The 26,001-nt window shown below is 46.5% G+C and overlaps 1 protein-coding gene across 1 annotated transcript in view; it reads left to right on the forward strand.

Annotated features, from left to right (window-relative positions):
- The first annotated feature begins 784 nt into the window (after nucleotides 1–784).
- ALX4 (ALX homeobox 4) overlaps nucleotides 785–26,001 on the forward strand; it is a 187,500-nt gene continuing 162,283 nt past the window's right edge. The window contains exon 1 of the mRNA XM_069623314.1: nucleotides 785–1,658. Coding sequence (XP_069479415.1) covers nucleotides 1,319–1,658 — 340 coding nt within the window. The 5' untranslated portion in view covers nucleotides 785–1,318. The remainder of the gene's footprint in view (nucleotides 1,659–26,001) is intronic.

Genomic DNA, 26,001 nt, shown 5'->3' on the forward strand with positions numbered 1-26,001 from the left:
AGCCCTGGAAGTCTGTCTGGACATTACTCGACGTACTGGGAGGAAACCCTGTTGCTCTGGTAGGTTATTAAGGAGTGGCAACATGTGAAAGGAAAGAAGCGATGCTCCTCGGGATATATCGGGGGAGGGCGGTTGTTAGCCAATAAAAGTACATGCATGCACACGAGGACAGACTTCACAGAGCGTCTGCTATTGTGTTGGGGGTAACGCGCCAAAACATGGTTCAACCCTAAGAAAACTGTCCCCGACCTCACCGTTACACAATGCATTGCATCAAGTAAACACCACTGCGAGGCCAAACGGGTAACTAAAGTTCACGTGTATTTAATGTTACTATTTTGGGGTATAGTGCTTGCTTTTATGAGGCAACCAGCACGGAGAGGCACCAGTCAAAGAGTGAATGCCCCGGATGTTTCTGTGTTCCTAATTTTAATAAGAGCCCGCTTGTAAAAAAAAATGCTCAGTAACACACAGTGTGGGTCCTGCGCCGTCTTGGCCCAAACTAACACACCGCACGCAAAGAGGCAGCGTGACAAATGGGCGCTGTCCCAGGCGTGAAATCTGTCCTGAGCACTCGCTCCCCTCACCCCCGCCAGACAGGCACACGCATTCACTCCTTTATAATTACATTAATGTCATGTGTCTGTAATTTTTATCATAAAAGTTGTCCTTGTATTAAAGAAAAAGACATCCTTCCTCCGCCCCCCCTCCCCCACCCCTTCGGCTGTCATCATCTCCTTATTAATTGGGAAGGGGTGAGCCCTGTGTTTGTGGGGGTGAAGGAAGGAGCCGGAGAGTTGGGAAGCAGCCAGTTGCATGCCTGTGAGGGAGTGGAAAAGGACCCCTTCCCGCAGCACGCCTTCAGGGGGCTGTGTGAGCTTTGTTCAGAGCCGAGCGGGGCAAGAAGCGTCAGTCTCTCTCGTCCTCCAGCTGCGAGACAAGCATCCAGGCCTGGACCTCGCGCCCAGAAGCGCCGCCTCTGGGCACCCGGCACACTTCAAAAGGACCGCCCCCAGACACCCTGCACGCCCAGAAGAGCCACATCTGGACGCCGGCCACTCCAGAAGAACCACCTCCAGAAACACACACACACCTGGGACTCGGGCCCCCGCCAGAAAAGCTGCTGCTGGACCGGACGCCCTTCAGAAGTGCCGCCGCTGGACCCTGGACCACACCGAGAAGAACCACCGCTGGAGCCCGAGAACCCTCCCCCAGAAGGGCCACCTCTAGGCCCGGTCCAGTAGAGCCGCCTCCGAGCCTTGGACCCCATCGACACCGAGCCGCCGCGGGAACCCGGCCCCCTCCTCATCTTTCAGGGATGAACGCGGACACGTGCGTGTCCTCGTACTGTGACAGCAGGGGGGGCATGGACCCTTACTACAGCCCGGCCGCCCAGCAGGGCAGGGACCACCCGGCGCCTCCTTATACGGCCTTCCAGGCAGCAGGTGACAAGTTCGGCCCAGCCTTCCTGGCCAGCAAAGGGACAGGCTATGGGGACAGGTCGCGGGCTTCCTACTCGCAGGACAGCCCCGGGGAGGAGAGGACCGCGTACAGCAAGTACCAGCAGCAATACCTGCAGAGGGGCTCCTGCAAGACCCCGCCCGAGAACCCGAAGCTGCACGAGGGCAGCCACGGCGACGGCCTGGGCCCCTGCTACGGTAAGTCCACTCACTGGGGGGAGCGGGGAGGGCGCGGGGTCCCTCTCAGCGAACTCCGCGCACCCGCAAAGGCACGGCCTTGCAATGTACAAAGGCAGCATTTAGAAAAACAAGGGGGTGTTTACACTCTGGGCTGTTTTCTTCGAGGTGTGTTATTGACCTGACGATGAAAGTACGTCGTGGAGAATGCGAAATTGTATTGAACTGAAAGAGACAGACACCTAGAAATACACGTGCAGACACCCACAGGCTGGGAGGACGGAGAGATGGTCCAGATGGACGAGTTAAGCGCTTGCTTCAGACATCCGTGGTCTCAGGCCGCAATCCTACCGAGTTTGACAACTCGAGACTTTGGAGGCGGAAGGGCAACTTTCCTCGAGTCTCTGCGAAGTGCGAGGAATCGACACGAAGCACTATATTACATATGGAAACGTGTTTTAGTATTATTGTCGTGCATGACCAGCACCCACGCACCTGTCGGAGACGAGCGCTTAACTCGTAGGAGGAGAATAAATAGCACACGCAACGCACCCCTCTTCGTACATGTGTTTCTGCCCCTTTGCACAATCTTGTGCAATTCTTGCTACACGTCTATACGCCCACTCCCGCCCCCGCACTTATTCGGCGCGGCCCTCCTAGACCCTTGTAATGGCTGATTATAGGGGTCAGACGCCTGGAAGCGCTAATGACCATAAATTATGGTAATTGCCCATAAAGCGGCGTCCAGCGTTTGGGGCCCTGAGCGTGCCCCGCTGCCGCCCTTCTCCTCGCGGGCACTTAAAGCTGATTAGTGCCTTCGGTCTAACAGGATAACATCCCGGCTCCGGTTACAGGTGTGTAAGGAGCCTTCTGGTGGCAGTACCCGGGCGCCGGCGCTTTAATCAGACATCTGTCCGACAGGAGGACGCGGGGACTCCTCGCCGGCCCCCTGACCCGCGGGAGTGAGGCGGTCAGCAGGCACGCTACTCCCCGTACCAATTCTGTGCCCGCGTTGGGAACGAATCTTCGGGGAACGGTTTGTGAAGTTCTATCCGATGTGTGTATTATCAGAGCATAGCATACACATTGCAAAGTCAGCGATAGCGACTCTCTCGTTATGGTTAATACAGGGGGGCTGACTCGCCATAGAAAGAGCGCTGATTCAGAGGCTGGCAACGTTGGCTACGTAAAGCTAAACTGCACAATTAAAAAAAACCTATCTAGAAATATACACACCTCCGTAGATCATCAGAGAGGCACCCTAAACACGTTCACCGGATAGTGTAGACTTTTTAGAACTATTTCGCGCAGATTCCCGGGAGGATAGCTCAGCGGCAGCGTGCTCGCCTTGGAAACAAGAGGGCACGAAGCAACACAGTTTCGATCCCCGTGTCCACGCTTAAAAACCTCCGGGTATCAAGCGCGTTATAAATACGCAACTAAGCGACATATTCGTGTACAGCGCCTCGATGCCCACGGTTAAAAACGCAAATAAATTAGTCATTTAGCGCCCAAGGTGAACACTTCTCGAAAGGCGCTTTACCTGGACTCCATTCATTAGATAATAACACAATCTCCCTTTCTTTCGAAACATGCCTAAGAAGTGCGCATAAGGTAATAGTTGAACAATCATAAAAATGGCAATTTCTCTTCTGGGAACGGCACATGGACTTCTCCCGTGGCCCTGAAAGTAGGTGTCACGCAAATCCACGCGGAGGACCTGCCTTTCGGGGGGCTCTGCTCCATGTCATGTCAACGGGTAACTCAGGCCCATCGTTGAGAGATAAACAGTTAATTTATTGTCTGCTTGTACTCTCGGGACTCTCCCTCTCCACACTTAAAAGTCCCAAATGCAGGTCTTTTAAAGGCAGGCACGACATGTCCCTTTAAAACGCATCCTGGGGCCAATAAAACACAGACAAATAAACCGCTCTGCCCACGAGACTCCTCAGGGCTTCTGGGAGCAGTAAAGGCAGAGAGGGAACTTTCGGTTTCCTGGTTTATAAACCATCCGAGACGCTGGGGCCCTAATGAGCCCTTAACGCCCGGCGGGAAGCCGGGAGGGGCGGAGGGTCCCAGACTAGGAGATCCGTAAAGAAGGACAGCTAGGTGGACGTGCGGACACTGGACTGGCAGAAGGGCGGAGAGATGCCCGTGTCAGTCACACACGGAAAGAGTGAGATTACACGCGGTCCGTGGCCGAAGTACATACGGGATTTTATTGACCGCTGGGGAAGTCAATATTCTCTGACAGCCGTAATAGGACCTGAAGCCGCAGACCAAGCTACTTAGTCCCCCGGGGGTCCATTTCCTTCAGCTTCTGAAGAAGGGCAAGTAAGATCCTGCGAGTGTATTCAGACATTCATTCCATTTCATGCACCTACGGGATTTCAGTTGTAAAGTGTTCTAAAACCAGGAATCCGCTAAAAACACGCATCGTGTCACAACTCACCCCCTACCCTACACCCCTGCCCCCTGACCACGCTGTATACACCAGGGAAATCCACGCGTTTTCATTTTGCCGTTTAAAACAACAGACCGCCGCTATCTTTCCACAGTCACTTGCTATAGACACATATTCCAAAGCATACTTAGGACTGAACGCACAGTTCCAGCGGGAGATATGCACGCTCGTGTGCACTTATGCGGCGCAGTCGTGCACAGAACAAGGCGTACAGTTTCCGAGTTCGGCACAGATTCGCACATCGATGCAAAGCAGATGAATAGATACATACATAGACACATCCACAGTGCGCTGAACCATGCACAAGTCGGGGAAACAGCTCTGCGAGTTAGGCGCTCACCCCAGCCATCTCAGCTTAGTCTCCAGGACATCATCTTGAATTATCCCGGCAAAGCAGAATTCCCCGTTCATCCTTAAGCGATTGATGCATTGGCAACACCAGGTTTTAATAACACCCTTTATTAATGCGCTTTGAAGCGTGAGCAATCCAGCATGAAGCACTAGAAACACGCATAATATTGTCATTATACCTCAATACCGAAGTCAACATGCAGTTAAATGAATAGTTGTGTATGCTAGCGCATAGTTCCACAGCTCAGGGGCAACGTGCTCGCCTTGGGAGGAAGACGGCACGGAGCAACACAGGTTCGATCCCGATGTCCGCGCTTGGAAACCTCTGGGTATTAAGCGCGTTATAAATAACCTAACCTATCATATCATATTCCGAGGCGCATCGCTTCATAGAGACGTCGTAATATAAATTGATACGCAGACAGATACATGATTAGATATACACAGAAGTCGAAAGGCCAATGCGTGTACAGTTTTGGAGGGGGATAGTCAGCTGTGTAGTTTGAGACGCGCAGTCTCATTGAAGAACGCTCTGTGAATCAGGCCCGCCATGGGAGAGGCATGCCAACGCCCACACATTTAATTGGAAACCCGCCTAAATGTATAGATTTGGAGGACGATATATAATGCCGTAGGCTGATATAGAGTTCTTGATTCGATATATAATTCCATAGGTTGCCCCATAGATAAATATAAACTAAGACAAATGCCGCATTTCTTAGCTTGTTGTATAGATAAATACACAGAATCTCACACATTGAATAACTGTCATAGGTTAATTAAAAAAAAGGTTCATACGTCGATGCATAGGATCATAAATCCTTATGAAGATAGATTCGTACACAGATGAATAAACAAGCCAAGAAAAAGCACAGTTCTGCGGGTCAATCGGACGTAGAAAAAGCACAGTTCTGCGGGTCAATCGATAGTTTGTTACTTCAACACAGTTAAGACCCAGATGTTCATGTTTGGAACTTTTACAGCCTCAGAGTCCCATTCGTGCAATTTTTGCACGGTTCAAAGTGACTTTGCACTACTGAAAAGTGACTTTGCACTGCTGACACAAACCCTGATTCATGGAACTATTATGAACAGTGTATTTTTGCAGTGCAAAGTTCGTGTAAAGTCATTTTGCACTGCAAACATGACTATGCACTGACTTTGTACTGCCAAAATACACTTTGCACAGTTCCATGAATCAGGCGTTGTGTCCGCAATGCAAAGTCACTTTAAACCGTGCAAAAAATGCCAGGAATCGAGCCCTGATTTACCAAACAAATGTACAGTGCCGCGATCCCACTGAAAAATGCGCTGTAAATCCGCCCCATAAAGAGCCGCTTCTTCCGTAGGTTTCTTGGCGCTGTCCGGATGGACATATTGACAGCTAAATACAATCCGGGATCTACAGTGGATAAAGGCCAGTTTTGGCTGTTGATTTCTTTGTGTGCCAATCAGTAGTTACTTAGGTCTATACACAGTGTTGTAGGTCGATTCATAGATGAATCCATGCCTGGAAAAAGATATAGGGTCGCTAGTTGCAACTTAGTTGATAAAACCTTTCGTAGGTCGCCACATAGTTTCCTTAGTAAGCAAGCATCTTGAAGCGCATTGAGTTGGCCAATGGTTTGGGTCTCAACTTTCATTCCGACTCTAGATTAGGTCAAGAAGTGTTGTGAAGACAGCCGCCGCCGCCGCCGCCACCACCAAGGAGCGGTCTATAAAAGCAATGTCCTGATACATCGATAGATATACAGGCAGCTACGCAGATAAACACCCAGGGCCGATTCATGGAATGTTTGCCCACTTCAAAGTGAATTTGCACTGCTGAAAAGTGACTGCACTGCCGACACAAACCCTGATTCATGGACCCGTGCAAAGAGTATTTATGCCGTGCGAAGTCCAGCCAAATTCATTTTGTACTGCAAAAATGACAATGCGCTGACTTTGCCCGGACTTTGCACTGCACTGCATCACCGCAGGAGATATGGTCAAATGGACATCCTGAGAGGTTCACGACGCAAGGATGACAGTACAGGAAACTTTTCCCCAAAAATGTTCAGGCCATTCTGAATTTTTGGGCGGACATTTTTTTTCAGGAAGTCCCAGATAGCGGTCGTAAAGTTCCAGGAGGATTTCAAGGGTGGAACTCCCATTCAATCTCCCGTCGGACATGTTTGCATATAAGTAGCGCAAGTGTATCTCAAAGGCTTTCCTTGGGCCAACGTAGAGCAACAACTCAGCACAAGAAAGGAACGGCCACTCCCTCCAGGCGAGACAAGCGGTGAGACCGCCGAGAACAGGATAGCGACGCGTTGCTCAATGCGTGAGCTCTGCAAGTGCCATCGACCTTTCCACCCGGCGTGGCACGCTACGAGCATCATGGGTCCAGTTAGTCCAGAAAAAGGGATTCAATCCTGGCCTTTTGTGATTTCTAAAGTGGACAAACACAGCAAACAATGATTTTATAAAGAAATGGAAAGGGTGGGAGAGGCTGCAAGAAGGAGAGGGGGCACTGAATGTCCATTGAGTTTGCTTTCCCATTCAACTCACCTTACAGCAAAGCTTTCATGCCTTTTTACATGGAACTCCTTCTGAAATCTATGTGCACACAGACACACACCTACTTCTTACCTTGTGCATATGAAGATGAAGGTGTGTACATATAATTATATTAGTCTCGGTAGTGCACGTGCACGTGGTGTCGCCGCTGCATCGAAAATTAGGAGCACATATGCATGAAAATGCACACCTGGGTTCTCTGGCTCTTTGCATATCAGTCAGTCAAACGTATTGTTCAGCACGTGCATGCTATTGCATACACATATAAAAGATAGTGCATCCTTTAAATACACAGCAATATCCACTACAAGGTTAGCTGCTAACTATGCAAAGCAATACATTGTTAAATACACACACACACACACTGCCCGATGGGCATGCGTGCAGTGAGGCCTTTTAAGCATTTATTAGCAGAAGGCATAAGACTATATCGCAATGACACGGTAGGTACGGGAGGGGGGGCACAAGGTCTAGCCAAGGTCATTTCAGCTCTAAGAAGTACCATTACAGAGAGAAAAAGTGGTCTGCCAGCTACATGTACTATGTTAACACTTGAAATATTTTGTTATTACGGGCAAACTCTGTTCACTCGAAATAGGCTACAATCAGTATTAAAAGGACTCAAAGAAATGGCACGCTGCTCAGCCTGGAAGCAGCTGCAGTCAATCACGGTGGGTTATTGTGCTATACAGGTCTCCCCACTTCCTCACCTAGGCTCCTATATGGGCCAACTCTGAAAACCTGGATTGCACCAGTAATAATAGTGAAAAGCCAAACTTGGAAATAGAAGAAAGGGGTATTCTAAAAGCTAACATAAGACAGAAGAGTGTCTAATTGCAGTAAGCATGATGTCATGTTTGGTGCCAATACATCACAGAGTATCATATTACCCCATAAATAAAAATGCTTAAGGATGTACGAGAACTAACTTCCCCTCTCAGACCCCCCCCCCCTTCTAAAATTGGACCCTCTGACTTTGATATAGTGACAGCTGTCTCGGCCAGTTTAACATCACAGCAACATTCTGAGACTATCCTATATGGGTCATGGTTACAACACTTTACTATTAGGGTGATTGTTATGAGCACCAAGCCCCGCGTGCATTATGTACTTGGTGATTCAAACTTACAACCCTTTTAACAAAAGCATATTTGTGAAATTTAAAGATCTGTGGTCATTCCTATGTTCCAAAAATAAATGCTTGCTGATGCGAATCACCCAGAACCCTCATTGATTCTATTTGCTCCCCTTCCCCTTTTCATACAGGTATTTCAAAAGAGTGCACACGGAGCGTGCCGGTCTGTCCATCTACACAGCTAGTCGCGGTTTTGATTTGTGCTTATTGTAATGTGTACAGTGCTGATGCCCAAGTGCTCCACATACACAACAAACGGTAGAAAAGGTGAACACATTGCAAACAAACCAATAGCTCAGATACAAAGAAGGTGGATGTTAAGAAGGGTTTTGAAGACGGGAAAAGGAAAGAAAGGGGGAGGGGGTTCCAGTGTTTGGGTGCGAGGAAGGTAACGGAAACGAGACGAGGCACGTGAGGGACGGGGAACAGTTACAAGTAAAATAAATTGCGAACGGGGTCGGGAATAGAAGGAGATTCCGGAGGAAACATGGGAGAGGGGGATCATGCACTTTGCTCATTAAGGCAAGTGCGGTGCTCTTATTAGGAGTACAGTATATATCAGAAGTGACCATTAGCAATCAACATGACAAGAGTGTAAACAGACATGTTAGTACAGTTACATAATTTTCTTTAAAATAGAATAGCTTCTTTCGCCCAGAATACAGACCATTTGTCTTTCAAAATGTCCTTCCTTCCTGGAAAAGGGCGTGCTCAGGTTAAAACATTTTTTTAACACTAAGGCAATGTTTCATTTTAGCTGCTGGCCACGGACTGGCTGGTAGTGCTGTTGAATCTGTGTTTTTGTTACTGTATGCACAAACACTGAGTAATAACAAAAAAATTAATAAACAGCTGTAGTCCATTCTCACATGCAAACAGTTGTAACCATCCATACAGTTGCTGAGTTTGGTGGCCTGGTCCTTCAAGAGTCCACGAGGGCCCTGACCACCTGCCCAATCAGCTCCAGCACCCGCCAACCTGCACTTTCCTTTGGCCCACACCCACCTGTCGGATGGTTTATCCCAGCTCTGCACTTACCTGTCGGGTGGTTTATCCCAGCCCCGCACTTCCCTGTTGGGTGGTAGACCTCCCTCTTTCCTTGGGACGTCTACGTCTGTGCACTTACCTATTGCCTCCCCAGCAGGCACCTTTGTTACTCCCCCCACTGGGGGACACTACAGCACTCTGCCCCCTTTCTTTTTCACTGCACTTGCACGTTCCGAATGTCACAAGGCCTAGTAGGACCGCTTTCGTTTTATTATTTAGTCAATTACATTTCCATTGGTTGTTTTGTTCCCTTGCTCCCTTCCATTCTGCCTTGTGGCGCTTATAAAGATCCAATAAAAATAAAATAAATAAAAAAGTCCCTGATGTCAGTCCCTCCGTTACCTTACGAGGTCAGTGAGAACCCTTGCATCCCCAAAAGCCTATGAGCTTCCTCTGCACCCAGAATGGACAATGCACCCTCAGTGTGATGGCAACATCTCTGCAGGACACACACAACGACAAGGAAGGGAGGAAGGATAGCTCAGGGGCAACACGTTTGGCTTGGAAGCAAGACAATGCAGCGCAATACAATTTTGAAACCTGATCCCGTGCTTAGAAACCACTCCTGGTATTAAGCGCGTTATAAATGAACAATTATAATTTTAATAAATATAATTATAATATGTGTCTTCTAATTCCAGGCCTGTCTTAACCTTGGGGGGAGCACTATGTCACTGATGTCATTACTGTCCTAAACCACCTTGCCTCTGCTTGTCCTAGGCGTCATGTCTGTCTTTAGTCTTGGGGTGCGCCCTGATGACTGCGGGCTTCAGTGCGTTATTAATAAATAAATAAACTACTTTTAACCACAAAAAACACAGTGACCCCTATCTGTGCTTTTTCTCTGGTCATGCTGCTACCAACTGCTGGGGGGAGAGGGGTGGGACTAACAAGCCTGCACCTGAAAACACGACTCTCTGCCAGAGAGAGGGAGTGAGACAGAGAGAGAAAGACACTGCAGAAAGAGGGATAGGGAGGTCATACGCTGGGTACAGCTACCGTTATATTCTGGTTTGTTAGGCAGGCTAGGTTATGCAGGGTTGTGTTGCAATATGTTAAAGTCTTCTACATATGATACGTCATATATAACGCGCTTGATTCCCCTGTGCTGCTCGTGTCATCTTGCTTCCAAGGCGAGCACGTTGCCACTGTGCTATCCCCCCGAAACAGCCCTATTTTATGATACATTGAATGTTATGTTGTGCTATGTTACGTTATGGTGTGTACTGCTCCCAATGCGCTCCACATGCAGCCCTCTTCACTGGCGGCTCGAAGGCGTTCTTAATTTTTTTCGTGTATTCGATCGCAGTTATATGGTGGGCTCCAGCTATTGTAAGGATGGCCTGGCGATGCTAAGACTTAAGGGGGCTCTCCTGGGGTGCAGGGTCCTGGGGTTGCCATAATAGCCCATGAATCAGGCGCCGCTTTCAGGGGCTGAAGAGGACCGACCCAGTAAGACTGTCCTGTCCTGCCTTTTAGAGACAAGGGAATAATGCCCAATAGTTGTGGCTGTTCAAAGCTCACAAAACTGGGGAAGAGTCACTCGCATGGCCAAATAGGCCTTCCTTTGGAGGTCATTGGCTTGCGGGGAAATCTCCAGGTTTCCCTATGATCAGTCTACCTCTCGTAGCAGCACTCCCTCAAGAAGGGCTGGAGTGATGGGAAGAACTAGGCTTTTGAGCTAGTGCACCTAAAGTGATGCTCAATGCAGGAAACATTACATAGGAAGCGCTCCGTCTGTGCTCAATGCCGTGCAATTATCGGCAAGATAGCTCAGTAGGAGAATGTATCTGCTGCAGAAAGCCTGTCTACAACAGTCATCTCGCATTTTGTAAAACCTGTAGTCGTTCATCGAAACGTTATTACTGCACACACCATGGCCACAGAACGTGAGCTAGCACAGGCCTCTTGGTCACTGAATCCCAGCTAGTGCACACGCCCTGGTCACTGAAGCACAGCGAGTGTGCCACCTTGGTCACTCAACCCTAGAAAATATACATGCCATGGTCACGGAAGTCCAGACATTGCAACCACTTTCGTCACGGAAGCCCAGATATTACACACCCCTTGATCACAGAACCTTAGCTACTGCAGGGAATCACAGCCTTCACTTGTAGGTACTATGGTCAACTATTACAGCCTCAGGGCGTTCTTCTGTATCACTTGAGCAGTACATGTGTGTGTACTTCCTGAAGGTTTGGTATGACTAGTTTACTGGCGGTCCTTTAAAAACCCTAGGCAAACCACTGAGGAGGACATGTATCCACGTATGTGGGAAGATCTTAGGGTACAGAAGGGCAGAGTTGCCCTACTGGCTGATTTCCCATTGGTGTGGAACCCCTCCTCGTAGCGCGCCAATTGCAGGCTGCAGAGCTAATGCTACCGACCGGCTGAAAAAGTAGAGCCCCAATATGGTCAACATTTCTCCTCCCGCCAACATAAAAATGCAACACAAAACTTACCAATGAATGGGACTACACTTATAAATATGGGAAAAGCAACAAATATGTTATTAGGATTATTTGCCTGGCTTGTATAGTACAGCAAAGAATAACTTACAGCATACAGTCTAACACTGGCACAAGCCCATGTCTCCAGAGGATAGCTCAGGGGCAACACGCTCGCCTTGGAAGCAAGACGATGCAGGAGGGAGCAACACAGGTTCAATCCCTGCATCCACACCTACAAACCTCTGGGTATTAAGGGCGTTATAAAAAACCAATCATAATGATAATGTCCACTCCAGGACATTGAGGCTTCTGTAGTCAAGCCTCGAGTGTATCCCACGCAGCACTTTGTACGACCGTTCATACAGGAGGCGATTCTGCCACAAGGACCGCGCTGGGTTGTTCCTAGGAGAGTTCATTCGTATTCAGATACCTAAAGTAAAAAGAGAGAGACCGGGTCTAGTGACATCGCTCCCTCTAAAACTATCTGAAAAAATGTCTATACATTTACAATCTCCTCCAACTATAGATTTGCAGAAGCATCAATTGAATCAGAATGTCAGACCATCCTGTACTTTTCTAATCGCATTGCTTTCAGATCCTTAGATAAACAACATCCTTAATCTGTAGATTTAGAATCTAATACGTGTGTTGATTTGCAATTTTATTGACCGATAGATTTAATATTACAATCAACACATTTATATTTCAATTGAACACAAGATCTACAATTTCATCCATTGATCGATACATTTAAAATCCCATCACGCTATAGAGTTTCAACCGAATTCTATCACATGGATTGCCACTCATTTCAATTTCATCCATTGATCGATACATTTAAAATCCCATCACGCTATAGAGTTTCAACCGAATTCTATCACATGGATTGCCACTCATTTCAATTTCATCCATTGATCGATACATTTAAAATCCCATCACGCTATAGAGTTTCAACCGAATTCTATCACATGGATTGCCACTCATTTCAATTTCATCCATTGATCGATACATTTAAAATCCCATCACGCTATAGAGTTTCAACCGAATTCTATCACATGGATTGCCACTCATTTCAATTTCATCCATTGATCGATACATTTAAAATCCCATCACGCTATAGAGTTTCAACCGAATTCTATCACATGGATTGCCACTCATTTCAATTTCATCCATTGATCGATACATTTAAAATCCCATCACGCTATAGAGTTTCAACCGAATTCTATCACATGGATTGCCACTCATTTCAATTTCATCCATTGATCGATACATTTAAAATCCCATCACGCTATAGAGTTTCAACCGAATTCTATCACATGGATTGCCACTCATTTCAATTTCATCCATTGATCGATACATTTAAAATCCCATCACGCTATAGAGTTTCAACCGAATTCTATCACATGGATTGCCACTCATTTATTTAAAGAGTCACAATCTCATCAATGTCTAGATTTAAAATCACATCGCTTCATAGATTTGTAGTAACATCGATTTATAGATTTACGATCTGAAATAGGGTTCAAATGTGCATTCATATTGTTTGATACATTTGCAATTTTCTCAAACTCTAGATATTTATTCACATTAACCTGACCCACAGCTAGCATGACATATACGTGTGATTTGAAAGGATGAAGAAAGTGACACTATCCAGATCCATTTTAAACATTACACTGAATAGTGATCGACTTCTTTCCAGTATATTTCCCAACAAAGCCCTTTTGGCAGCCTCTGCATGGGTGCCAGGGATTATGATATAGGATATGATATAGCATTTATAACGCGCCTGTACACAAGTGTTTCAAGGCGCGACGAGGCAAGGGAGCGGAACCAGAGGCGATCCTACTAGGCAAGGTGACATTGAGATCATGCAAGTGCAGGGGAGGGGAAGAATCCCGCCCCAACATGGGCCACAAACCCACGACCCTGAGATTAAGAGTCTCGACTCCCACACTCTGCACCAGTCCCTAGTCAGAAGACCGTAGCCGGCTATGGAACACGGACGTTCCTTGAGCTCTGAATCCTTTGGCACATTACATGGGAACCCACATGACCACCCCTCACCAGCTGTCAAAGGAGCAGCTCTACAGATGAGCCCGCAATCAAGGTCAGTCTTAGCACGATCAGTATCAAACCGAGGTGGCCATGCCCATTTTCGAGCTGGGAAATTTTCAGACAAGCTGGTGCCTCCCAAAGGCCAGAGGGATAAGAACAATCATTCTTTCCAAAAAGACCAATCCCCAACTTCCCTTCCTCTTAGAAGCAGTACCCACTGGGAAGCCTGCGGACGCCCTCAGACACCACACTGCATTGGATACATTTTCCCATTACTCAATTGCCTTGCGTTTCCAGCCCTGTGGGTGTTGAGGTTGGAATTCCTTTCTGTTTTCTCAGGATTAGAATTCTTGCTTTCTTTACCTTTTCCTGTGTAGTGACCCTGCCATGTGATGGAGTAAGTCCCGGCCCCACCGGGCTGTGAAAGGTATGTCTTTATAATTGTGCATATGCTGTATACAACCATGCCCACTCTGTATTTAATCATGTATTTAATTATGTGTACATTCTGTACTCAATTGCCTATTCTGCACATAACTTTGTATCCATGTAACTGTATATACCATGTATTGTTTTTGTATTGTGGCAACATTTTCCTCTGTAACATATGCCCCAAATAAACTGGCTTTTCAGAAGGAGCAGTTTATTGGCAAATCTCAATGCCCAGAAAACGCCAGTCAGCCTCTACCCTCAAAGGAGGGGTAAAGACGAGAACTCAAAATAGAGATACGTCGTCTATGGGATTGATATATAGTTATCATCACTTTTTACCGTCAAAATGGTGTAACCTCATTAAAAGGAATGTGTGCAGGTAAACATTGATGCCTTTCCTAGGGTAATGTACCGGTTCGGCATCGCGTCCAAGGTGCATTGCCTAGGTTATATTGCATTATAGAAAAAAAACGACATAAATAAACGCATTGATTCGTACCAAGATTATTGCGCACATTCTACAAATAACAAGACTACTAGAGCTCATATTATAATTTAACTAACTTTGCTTTTAACATTATATTTAACCCTCATTTTTTGTTGCATTGTTTAGGTTTATTAGTTGAATGCTGCCAGTGTCATTAAATTGCACGATGGCACTTTTGGCATATTCCTTTGGTTGTTCTCACCACCCTACTCCCATACACCTCCCCTAATGTAATTGTGCATATTGCACAGGCCCAGTTGTGCAGAAACCTGTGGGCCTGATTGACAGAAGCGTTTTATAATGGCACAAAAGCACCGGAAACTGTGAATCAGGCCGTGTGGTTTCTAGGAGGCTATCGCAGAGGCGGGAGCGACAGCATGGAATTGTGCATCCCCTCGAGTCTTGCACACCATTATGGGATTAGGAGGCAGTTGGCATGGGCAGTCTCTTGTCAAATCTTTTCTTTTAGGTAGTGTGATGTGGAGCCTTCAAAATGGTCTTCCTGTTCCGCGCTTCAGCACAAATGTCCGTCCATGAAAACAAGCCTATCAGCATGTTTCCAGGGCAGCCATGTTGTAAATAGGAAACCTAAAATGGGTGAAATGAGTCGGTAAGTCAATACAATGATTTTTTTCTAAGAAGATATGGTCCCGTGAAAAAGCACATTCAATATTTCATAGATGCTTGGAAAAGTTGTCCGCATGCAGTTTTTTAATGCAACCAATTGATTACAGCAATGTGTAGAAAGTCTGTGTAAGGCACGTGTGAAGAATTCTTAGCAATGGGAAATACGCCTCTGGAATTAAAAGTTTGTTTCTGGGGGTTAATATGGTATCAATAGGAGATGTGATTATATTTTTGTTATTCCAACACTTCTGACCAGGCGATCAATGGTCGTGATGTCGCCGGGATAGTGACGTTTGGTTTCACTTGCACCAAGGAACGCCCTCGTGATGGTGGTGTACTGCGACACCCAGGACATGGAAATGAAAAGAAATCGCGTCAGTTGCATGAGTAGGCGTAGAACCCAACTTCACGCTAATGGTCATTCCGCGCCTGGCTTGTCAACAAAACTTCAATAATAGTTTAACATCAAAGGCTCTCATGTGCAGTTGACTTAGATCAGCCTGGACATTGGATCTGTGGAAATCTCCTTCGGCCTCAGACAGGACTGGTCATTCCCCTCAGAGCGGGCCAATCACCAGCGAGGGAGATCTGCCCAAGCTTCAGATCACTTCAGAGCAGCTCTGTAAATACTTTACGTGGGGCTCAGCTCATCCACCATTCCAAGAGCAAAATCCCCACTTTAGACTGATCCCCAAATATGCAAAAATGGACCATTGAAATTAATTTCTCGTGCACTTTTTCGCACACATTTCTTGCGGATAGGATAAAAAAAAAAACCTGAATGCTACACCTCCTGCATTGCACCCACTTTCATCACACCATTACTATGTCTAGAAGGGAACCCATTTATCATCATCTAGTTGTGACATCAAAGTGGCTGATTATATATATATTTGTTATTGCAATTGGTTTAATTAAACCTTTACAAATACAAAAAAGTAAAAGAATCAGAACAAATATAAAAACACAATCATATTTAAAAAAAAAACAGGATTATATGATATGGCTCTCACGGTACTGTGTCATTGCACCATATGGCTGTCAGCGTCAGTGAGCCCATGCTTGCAGGAAGCAAAGGCTCATGGGGTGCGACCGGGGTGAATCACTTCACAGACATGTGCCCCCATTCCAAAAACAAAATATAGCCCTTCAAAGTACATATCGTTATTTTATAACTTCAAGGTACATATTAATTTCTCTAACATGAGAATACCGATTGTCTTTTTAAGTTTTTTACATTTTTAGATCTACATGTAGTGCTTTAATAAGACAAGCAAACCGGTAAATCATCCTATAAAAGGAACTGCCATACCAGGATGCATGCCCCTCTCCCACAGGCCAGTCTCCCACAGGCCAGCACATCCGTGAGCTCGACTGTCAGAGACCTACTAGGAGGAAACCTCACCCTTTATCATCAAATAGTGACGTGTTCCTCTGCCTCCCCAACACAACTCTCTCCATTAGTGGCGTCCCGTGTACTTCGTGGATCCATCCATCCCTCCTAGGGGGCTTTACTGGCTTCCACCTACAGCAGAGTCAACCCTCCGCCATGATTCAAGTCTCAAAGGCAAGCTCCTGGCCTGTCCTAAGAGCAGGGTTCATTTCTGTGGCCTTGCCCCAAAAGCCGCTCACCCTACTGCACTCCCAATTCATGAGTTCAAACATTCCCTTTCTATGCCTGCACTAGGCTCGGACTGGCCTATAGGGCAATGCCCGAACCAAAAACAAAGAATGACTGGTTATTGGCTCAAAATGGGCCACTTTCTCTGCCCCTGTGGGCCAGCTTGATGAATTACTTCACCATGCGGCTAGTAGTTTTGACCTGTTGCTGAACAAATATTCTTTACATTTCACCGTTTGCATTACATTTTATTAAATAAAATCCTGGGTTATTCAAACAGTCTGTCGCAAAAGAAAGAAATGGTCATTTACAACTGTGGCCCACTTTTTTATTGGTACGCAAGACAATTGTATGCCCAAGTTCGACCCCACAAACTTCTGAATCACTCCTTCCACTCTTGGGCCATCCTATCTGTAAAATAGCCATTACCATTTTAGGATCATACAGAACAACGAACCCGCATCAAGCATATTTGAGGATGTAAGTCACAGTGCCTCTGGGAAGCACTCGGAATTTGACTTTTAATGAACGGCACACGGCACAGAACTCCTCAAAGGCAGGAGTTCCGTGGGCTCGGGAGGATAGCTCAGGGGCAACGTGCTCACCTTGTACACAAGATGACACGTAGCAACACAGGTTGGACCCCCGGGGGCGCATAACCAATCATATCACATCACATATCAGTTCCCTAAAATGTGCAGTTAGGCAGTGCTTATGGCACACAGGCAGAGTCCTTGGTGTCCCATCATCAAACCCATGAAAGTGAATGGCGGGGGGCTGGGGGATTGGGGGTGGGGGTGGGGGGCGAGGGGCGGGAGGTTGTGAGCAATCGCTTGTCTCATCACGACACCTTCCATTTAACAGAGCTGTTGTAAACGTTGAGACTTTTTCAGAACTTCAAAGTATCTGTCGATTGCATCCAAACAGAGCTATGCATTATTCGTTTCCTATTATACAGGATAATGTCCCCCACCAGGGGTATTTTGCAAGCCACCGCCCATATACATCAAGAGGCCGCAGTCATGGATATCACCAGTGACTTGTAATATCCTCTTCATGCACTGTTCGATATAATGCCTAGACGCAGGCCGCATATTATCTCAGGTTAGGTGTGATTGGGCAGGAGGGCTACCTCCGAGAGACCCTGTCTGATGCTTTCCGATAATACAGGGGTCCAGAGACCCCCTGTCGCAAAACACTCGGGTGCCACGCTGCTCTCTGGTCTAGGGCAGGCCACTTCTAGGGGGCAGTTTGACTTTCGTGCGCTGTAATACCCTAACCATTCGGGTGTCGGCCATTTTGTATTCCATCAATCTCTGAGATGTAAACGGAGATAAGAAAATGTAAATGCAGCTGAAATAGTCCATGGCTGAAAAGATATAAGGCTAACTTGGTGACCAAAGATCCACTGGAACAAAAACTGCAGCCACAAATGGGCAAACTTTTAAGACACGCTGAGAATCCTAATTAGTTCATTTTTTATTTACTTGGAGCTGTCAGCTATCCCAACAAAATCAAATCACAACGGGCCTAATACAACTACTTGGCTCGGTTTACTTTTCATGAATGTTTCGGGGTTGGGGTAACATGCAAGGGTATCATTGCGTCTGTGGCTTCAATAAGCATGAGCCTGACAACATCGAGTGTCCAAGAGCAGACGGGAATACAAACCAATAAGGGGGAGCCGAGGGATACATTCATATATTACAGGCAATAAGCAGATGTGTGCACATATGAATTCATCGTGGAGCATAACGGGAGGACAGCTCAAAAGACACAAAGGGCTTTAATGTCAAGCCAAAAGGGAGGTGAGACAAAATGGCGGTAGGTTCGAGTGAGGTTTGGTGCCCTCCCGATGGGGCCAAGTGGCGAATTCAGAAGCGTTTATCAGGGAGTGGTTGGGGCCTGAGGATTCCACCAATGACACGTGAGCTGTATGCCTTATAAACGTATGGCTATGGAATGGAGGAAACTGGAGGTTAGGCGAATAAGGCTCTGCGGTTCTGGAGATCATCGAACCACTGACGCCACAGCTGTTCACAAGAGCCTAAAGTGGAAAGTGTGGCTAACAGGAAGAGGCAGCTGTCCGTGTTCAGTTCCACACCGTAGCCCTGCCTTGAGGTAGGGGATTCGCAGGTGAACGTCATCGGCTCATGCTTTGGAACTTTGCCCCGGCGAGGAAGTGGGGTACATACCTTGCTCAAACAATTCTCTGTGCAGTGAAAAAGGGTGCAACACAAGCCGCAGATCCAAAGGGAGTGTGGTCAAGGCTATAGGGCCAACATGCCAGAAGGATTGCTTAGGAGTTTGCTATGTTGTAAAGGTTCCAGTTTTGCAGTGGCCACGCACCTCCAGACATTGTGAATTTGTCTGTGAGAAACATTGGGTGATGACTGTTGAGGCGGAAATTCGGCAAACAACCCGGGAGGATTGTTGGTGTTTATATTGTATTGTCATGTGTTGGAGTGAGGAGATTGACTGGGCTAATTACTGCAACCACAACGTTTCATGCCGCTTGCATCATTCCACAAGGCAAGGGTGTCATACACCAGTAGGGGCCACGCCTATTCCATTCCCAGTGCACCCTCCACGCGTACTAAGTTCGCCCATTTAGCAATAGCTCAGTTACAATAATCAATGGTTCCTTTTGAAATAAGTGGGACTGTGTATGAGTGGCTCTCTGTGTATTGTTTATTTATCAATGCACTACATTGTGAGCATGCTGCTTCAAAGCCCTTTGGGGCCAGCACAAGGTCTCATCAAACAAAGTGTATCCCTTGTACCTGAGATATGGGCAAGCACACACAGAATGAAGACATGTCGTGTATGCAACCGATTTATGAGTAAAGCTTGTGTAAAGGGAGGGTTTACTAAAAGTGTTATCATTGTGTCAACGTGTACTGCGTGACAATCAAAGTCGCACAACACACAAAAACACAACACCCCTTAAATATACTTCACAGGCCTTCTTAAGCCTTCACCCACCCACATTAAAATACACACACACAACCTTCTGCGCACACCCTCTTGTGCCACAACTCTCCAACGAGTTCCATCTCACAGTCCTGTTGCGTCGTAGCACCTTCACACACACTCACCAAGCGCCCACACCCTCGACCCACCACCTAGAAACACACCCAGGTGCAGAGATCAGAGCACTTTTGATCTGCAAGCAACAAGCCAACAGTAAGGGGTTTCCTCTCTCTCCCCACCAACCTACCGCACCCCCTTCTCCTTGAGATCTGGCAGAATGCTCTGGAGACCATGCCATGGCAGCATCCCCTCACCCATGAACACATCTTAAATACTGCATGGATAATGTCAGCTCACAAACACGCCGCGCTACTGGACACGAAAGATCCTGAATTATGGAGAATGGATGCTAGAGGACATGAAACACGTGTAAGTAATATTGGATCAATTAGCCCTGATCAATTCTGGAGTAGCATGTGTTTAGGGAATCCTTAGCTATTCTGCTGCTGCATAGTTTATCTGGAGAAGAATTTACATTTTTTTAATGTAATTTGTTGTAAGGTTTTGAATGCAATACCTCTTTTATAATCATTGTTTTACTGTATTCATCGATTTTGATATTGAACCTGAAGATGAGTTTTATGTCAATATGAATAATCATGTCTAATGCATCAATGTGTACACGATGATTGCATGTATTAGGGTGCTTTGTATTTCACTAGAATGCACAGTAAAAAAGAAAAATGCTTAAACACTCCGTAACGGGCCAAACCCTGATGTACCCACACAAACCCCATGAACACTCAGCCACCTCACATGTACCCACACACACCCCATAAACACTCAGCCACCTTAAAGACACACTGGCAACCCTGCTGTCCACAGGCCCACCCATATTGATAAACGCAGCCATACTCGTGTGCATATAGACAGCCACAATTGGTGAACTTTGGTGCAGACGTTTTCACACACCTGTAGCCATGGAACATTCAATGGAAAAGCCCCCTTTTGGGGCCCCTGACAGCAGTGTGGCCCCCTTTCCAAATAATCTGAATGGCCCTCAACAGTGCAACCGTTGGATAAAGCTACAAGCCACCAAGACAGACTGACGACGGGATCACGTACAGAACCTGGAAGAGTGAGTCTCCATGGCAGAGACCCAGATGTGCGGGTCTGCACGGACAGTGTTGCAACGGCGCAAATAACTAGACATGTCATTGATTTCACACAACAAACTACACGGTGCATTGAATCGTGTATACACCTTTATCAACACGATGTGAATGCATCCTCCTGGGCAATTGGGGGACAATGCAATCTATAGAGACCCTAAAACCCATATTATATATATATATATATATATATATATATATATATATATGAAAGTTCATTTGAGCCAAGTCACACATTCCACAACGCCACCTAGTAGCATCCTATAACTTTCTTGGTGATATATATATATATATATATATATTCCTTAAACCCCTAATTTATGGCGCCCCTAAAACTCCACTCGAATATATAGTTCTCCTAAAACACAACTTAGTAGTTGTATTTTTTATTTGTATTTATTACAGAAGAGGGGTGAAGACTTCTGACAAAAAACAGAGTATATACAACAGGGCGTGACATGAGAAGGATACATGAGTGGGTTTAAGTTCTCCTGTTGAATAGGGATGTTAATACAGTTTTTTTTTTTTTTTTTTTTTTTTTAATAGTTAACTTACATTTTGAAAAAAGATTCAAGCTTTCCCAGTATTTTTTTTTTTCATTAAACCCGCCTCTGGAAACTTGCAGGAAAAAAAATGAACTGTAAACGTTTTCATTAGGGGAGAATAGTCCATTATGCTTGTGTTCTCTTGCCCTTTCAACAGCCCCTATAAAAGCAAGCACATTTTGATCTGCCTAAGAAAATGTGTTTTGGGTGCGTAGGTGACAACGGTCCATTGATAATGTATACCCCTCTCCCTTTCCCCCCCTCAGTGTTCATTATCTGAACAGTTCCCTGATTTTAAGGGATCCCCTCGCAACCATAAAAGCATCCACGATACAAAATGCCTGTATTCACATATATGGATTCGGGTGTGGCAGTACAAGGTTCCCCCCTTTTCACTTGTTCTGAATACATTAAAATAAATATACAACTGGCACCTTCTCTTTCCTTCATTGAAATGGCCACATGCTCCAATGTTAAAAATTACTAAAAACTATGTGTTACGTATTTTTCACTTTACAATTTTAAATTGAAAGCATAACCGATACAATTCATTAACAGTACCTATTTATTACAAAATATATGTTTTCATTCCAAATGTCTTCAAAGCATCTCTTGCAGGGTGGGCTAGGTGCATACTTTGGCATGTTTGATGAGGAGCCTTGGGGCCAATATTGTTCAGGTGGGCTTTCTCTCGGGCCGCCCGTCGGCATCATCACTCCCCTTCCCTGAAACCCCTCTCCAAGGCTCATGCGTATGGATGACAGAACATAATGTTCCACAGATGTGTTGCCAGCCTGTGATCGTCCCAGTACAGCTGCTCCTGAGGTCTTCCGCCTCCACCGCCTGGATCATATCCACGTTCAATGGTCACCAAGCCCTGCTGCTTCGGCCCAAAGTAAATACAGGAAACACGATGCTAAGCATTTGGAAATGAAAACAAACATTTTGGGGTTTCATACATGAAGACTTGGCAGTTTTTGTGTCAGCTAAGGGCTATCTACTCATGGCAACCTTCTGAGAGGTCAATAGGAGCAGACTATCAGCCTCATTACGAATTTGGTGGTATCTCACTGTAATAACACTGGGATACCACCAAACAGTATTACCTTTACCACCACATGGACTGACAGTATTACCAGTGGATAACAGTGGTGGTAGGCGATGTTAGTCCCCATTAATTGGAATCCATAGGACTATATGGGGATTTCGGCAGTATTACCACCAGCTGTAATACCGCTGATTTGGCTCTTTTTCTGAGGTTACGTGGAGGAATTACCACCAGGTTTCTGCTGGAGGTGTTTCCTTTACCTTACCTCCAAACCTGTAGTTCGGCAGTGTGATAATGCACCGGTAATGTCACCACTGCATTACCACCGTTTTTTACATCACCAAGCTCGTAATGAGGCCCAATGTACTATGAATATTTCATTCAGGAACCTTAGTTATTAATCAAGACAGAAATGCAATGTTTTGTTTTTGAGTGTTCTGTATGTAAGACATATTCCATTAGCGCAATGCATTATAAGACACTGTGCATACCTTTCCAGCTTTAAAACTGCCATTGTAGTAGCAAGGGTTGATAAACATAGCTTACACTCCCCTGCAAGGGGGGGGGTGAACATGAGCTTTAACGCCAGCCAGCACAAGCTGCTGGCCATTAAAGCCCTCTGTCTCACCCCTCAGCCCCGCCAGGGCATGAAAGCTATTCGCACCCCGGGGTTTACTGGGGTACAGATAGTTTTATTTTTTCCCCATCCAATGGGAGGTTAGCTCAGCGCTAGCGCATCTCCCATTGGGGAAAAGAAATGTAAATAAAAATGGTGTCGCCATGGAAAGGACTAGGTGTGACAGCGGCCATGGAAAACATGATCCAAAATGGCGCTGTCATCCGAACAGGGACCTAGGCCTTTTCTATCTCGATGGTGGTGGCCAGATGGGAGGAGCTCAGGAACCAGAGAGCCAGGTTCCAGACCCGCAGGTACGTGGGGTGGGAATTGGGTGATTTGAGGGGTGGGGAGGCAACAGAGAGAGGCTACCTGTTGTCTCCCCACATTGGGAAAAAAAAGGAAATTAAACGCATCGCCCGGGAACGGGCTTCGGTGGCTGGAACAGCAGGCAGGGATTGTCTATTATCGCCCGCTGTTCCATCCACCTGATTGGTTGGCTCACCCTCCCCGGGTGTGAATAGACATATCATTTACAGTTCAGAATGTTCTCTGTTAATCAGATAGTTATGACATCAGCATTCGCCAATGCATCCTGCCGAAGGACCATGCCTTGGCTGAGACCCTGCCTCTCCCAAGTCACACCCTTACCTCAAGATCTGTACCTTCCCTAAGGCCCATCCCTGCTACGAGGCCCATCCCTAATCTGAGGCCAATCCACCCCCCCCTACAAAGCACATCACTGCTCCAAGACCCATCCCTGCCCTGCTGCTCCAGCTCTATCTCTAACCTGCGGCCTATGCCTGATTGAGTCCCAAGACACTATGAGGCCCATCCCTGCTTTGAGACCCATCTATACCCCGCCACCCATTCTGCAACTCACTAGGGTCAGACCTAGGAATTATGTGAAATGCCGGTTCATCTAAATCTTTCTAATGAAATTGTCACAACATTGCTATTTTGGACAATCACAGCAAGAAATAATCTATTTACAACTTTCTTTGTTTTATTCTTGTTTTTATTAAGAAGGACATTCCCCCTAAATGAACATTATACAGATATTAAAAGTCGCCTTTTAGTTCCCTGCCTTTATACACGGAACACTGTGTTGATGTGTAAAATCCGTACAATGAAAATGTGGGCCACGTTATTCAATATACACTAGGTAAAGCATAATGTATGTATTATGGACAAATGGCAATCTCCGTACAGACTTTCAGCAATGATGTCAGACATATTACATTGCACATGTAGGACACTGTCTTCACGGAAGGCACATCCCTGCTCTGAGACCCATCTCTGCACCGAGACCCACCTCAGGCCCGACACCTATCTTTGTCCAGAGATCCATTCCTGCGCCGAGTCCAATACCCGCCCTGGTCTTCCTTTGTGTTCTGATGCCCACCCCCTTGCTCTGCAGCCCATCTGTGCTTCTGGCCAGAAGCCCTTCCACCTCCTTCTCCCCATTGTGTTAGTGGTGATGTCAAGTAAGACTGGGGCAACGTTTCGTGTAAGCATGAATGGACTAATTACATACAGTGGTTTTATAAAGTTAGACAGAGAGATACATAGATGATGGATAGATAGATAGATAGATAGATAGATAGATAGATAGATAGATAGATAGATAGATAGATAGATAGATAGATAGATAGATAGATATTCAAGGCTTACTGTGGCAATGAGACCCGAGGCAACGGGCCAATACTGCCCCAGATAATGCCCCTGCGGCCCCTAGTTACGAGGCCCCGGGGGCATTACCGTGGGCGTTATTGGCCCGCTACCGAGGGTTTTATAGCCATTAGTACCCCGGCCCATTAGACCAGGGTACTAATGGCATTTTTTCAGAACCGAAACGCTGCCGCGTTTCAAAACAGAAAAAAAAAATGGCCTCCGGGAAAGGGAAAACGTACTCCGTTTTCCCTTTCCATGGCGGCCATTGGGAGCAGACGCACTGGGCACAAAAGTGTTTCCAGCGCGTTCGCTCCTGAGAAAAAGAAAAAAGGTAAGTGGGGTAGGGAGGACAGGGAGGGGATAGTTTGTAGGGGAGCGTGTGGAGGGGAAAAAAAAAGTACCTTAGTCCCCGGCGGGGGACGAAGGCAGCCTCCAGCCTTGGAGAGGCTCGGAGCGGGGAATGCCCCGTTTCGAGCCTCCTCTTTGGCTAAGGGCCTGCCACGCCCCCCGCAGTGAACAAAGGTAGGCACGCTCGTACGTCCTCGGGAATCCCATGTGTTATGGCTCGTGGACAGAGCGTGCCGGGTACTAATGTTTGTTATTGAAGTGCAGCCTTCAGTGAGGTTTTCACCTTCACGTGTGTGCTCTTTGGTTTAAAACAATATATACAAAAAGATTGGGTTGAATTAAAAACCGGACCGGTCATCCTGAAAAGGATGTCTTTCTGTCAGATGCCTGACGCTGAGAAATGTGTAGATAACAGAGTCTGCAAAGTTCATCTGTGCATTTGCTGGGGGCAGTGCGCTAGGTCAGACGGTGCAGATCCTCTGCGGCCATTAGTGTCGAAGTGCGCAAAGTGGGTGCTGGGAGTGCCACTTGCCATCACTGGCTGGAAATATCCTGTTAAGAAAGAGAACAATGTGTGGGAGAGGATGCTATGTGCATGGCGCATTCCCCTGCTCGGTTTCTGCACAGACACAAGGGCATTTCATATGTGTCATGTTCTGAAAGGTATTTGCACGGCATGCACCTTTCCACTTGTCTACATGCCCCTTCATCTCCCCAATCTGCAAAATTGGGCGCAGACATTGGCGAAGGGGAATAG

This window comes from Ambystoma mexicanum, chromosome 11 (assembly GCF_040938575.1).
Source record: "Ambystoma mexicanum isolate Mex_15411 chromosome 11, UKY_AmexF1_1, whole genome shotgun sequence".
Classification (NCBI taxonomy): domain Eukaryota; kingdom Metazoa; phylum Chordata; class Amphibia; order Caudata; family Ambystomatidae; genus Ambystoma; species Ambystoma mexicanum.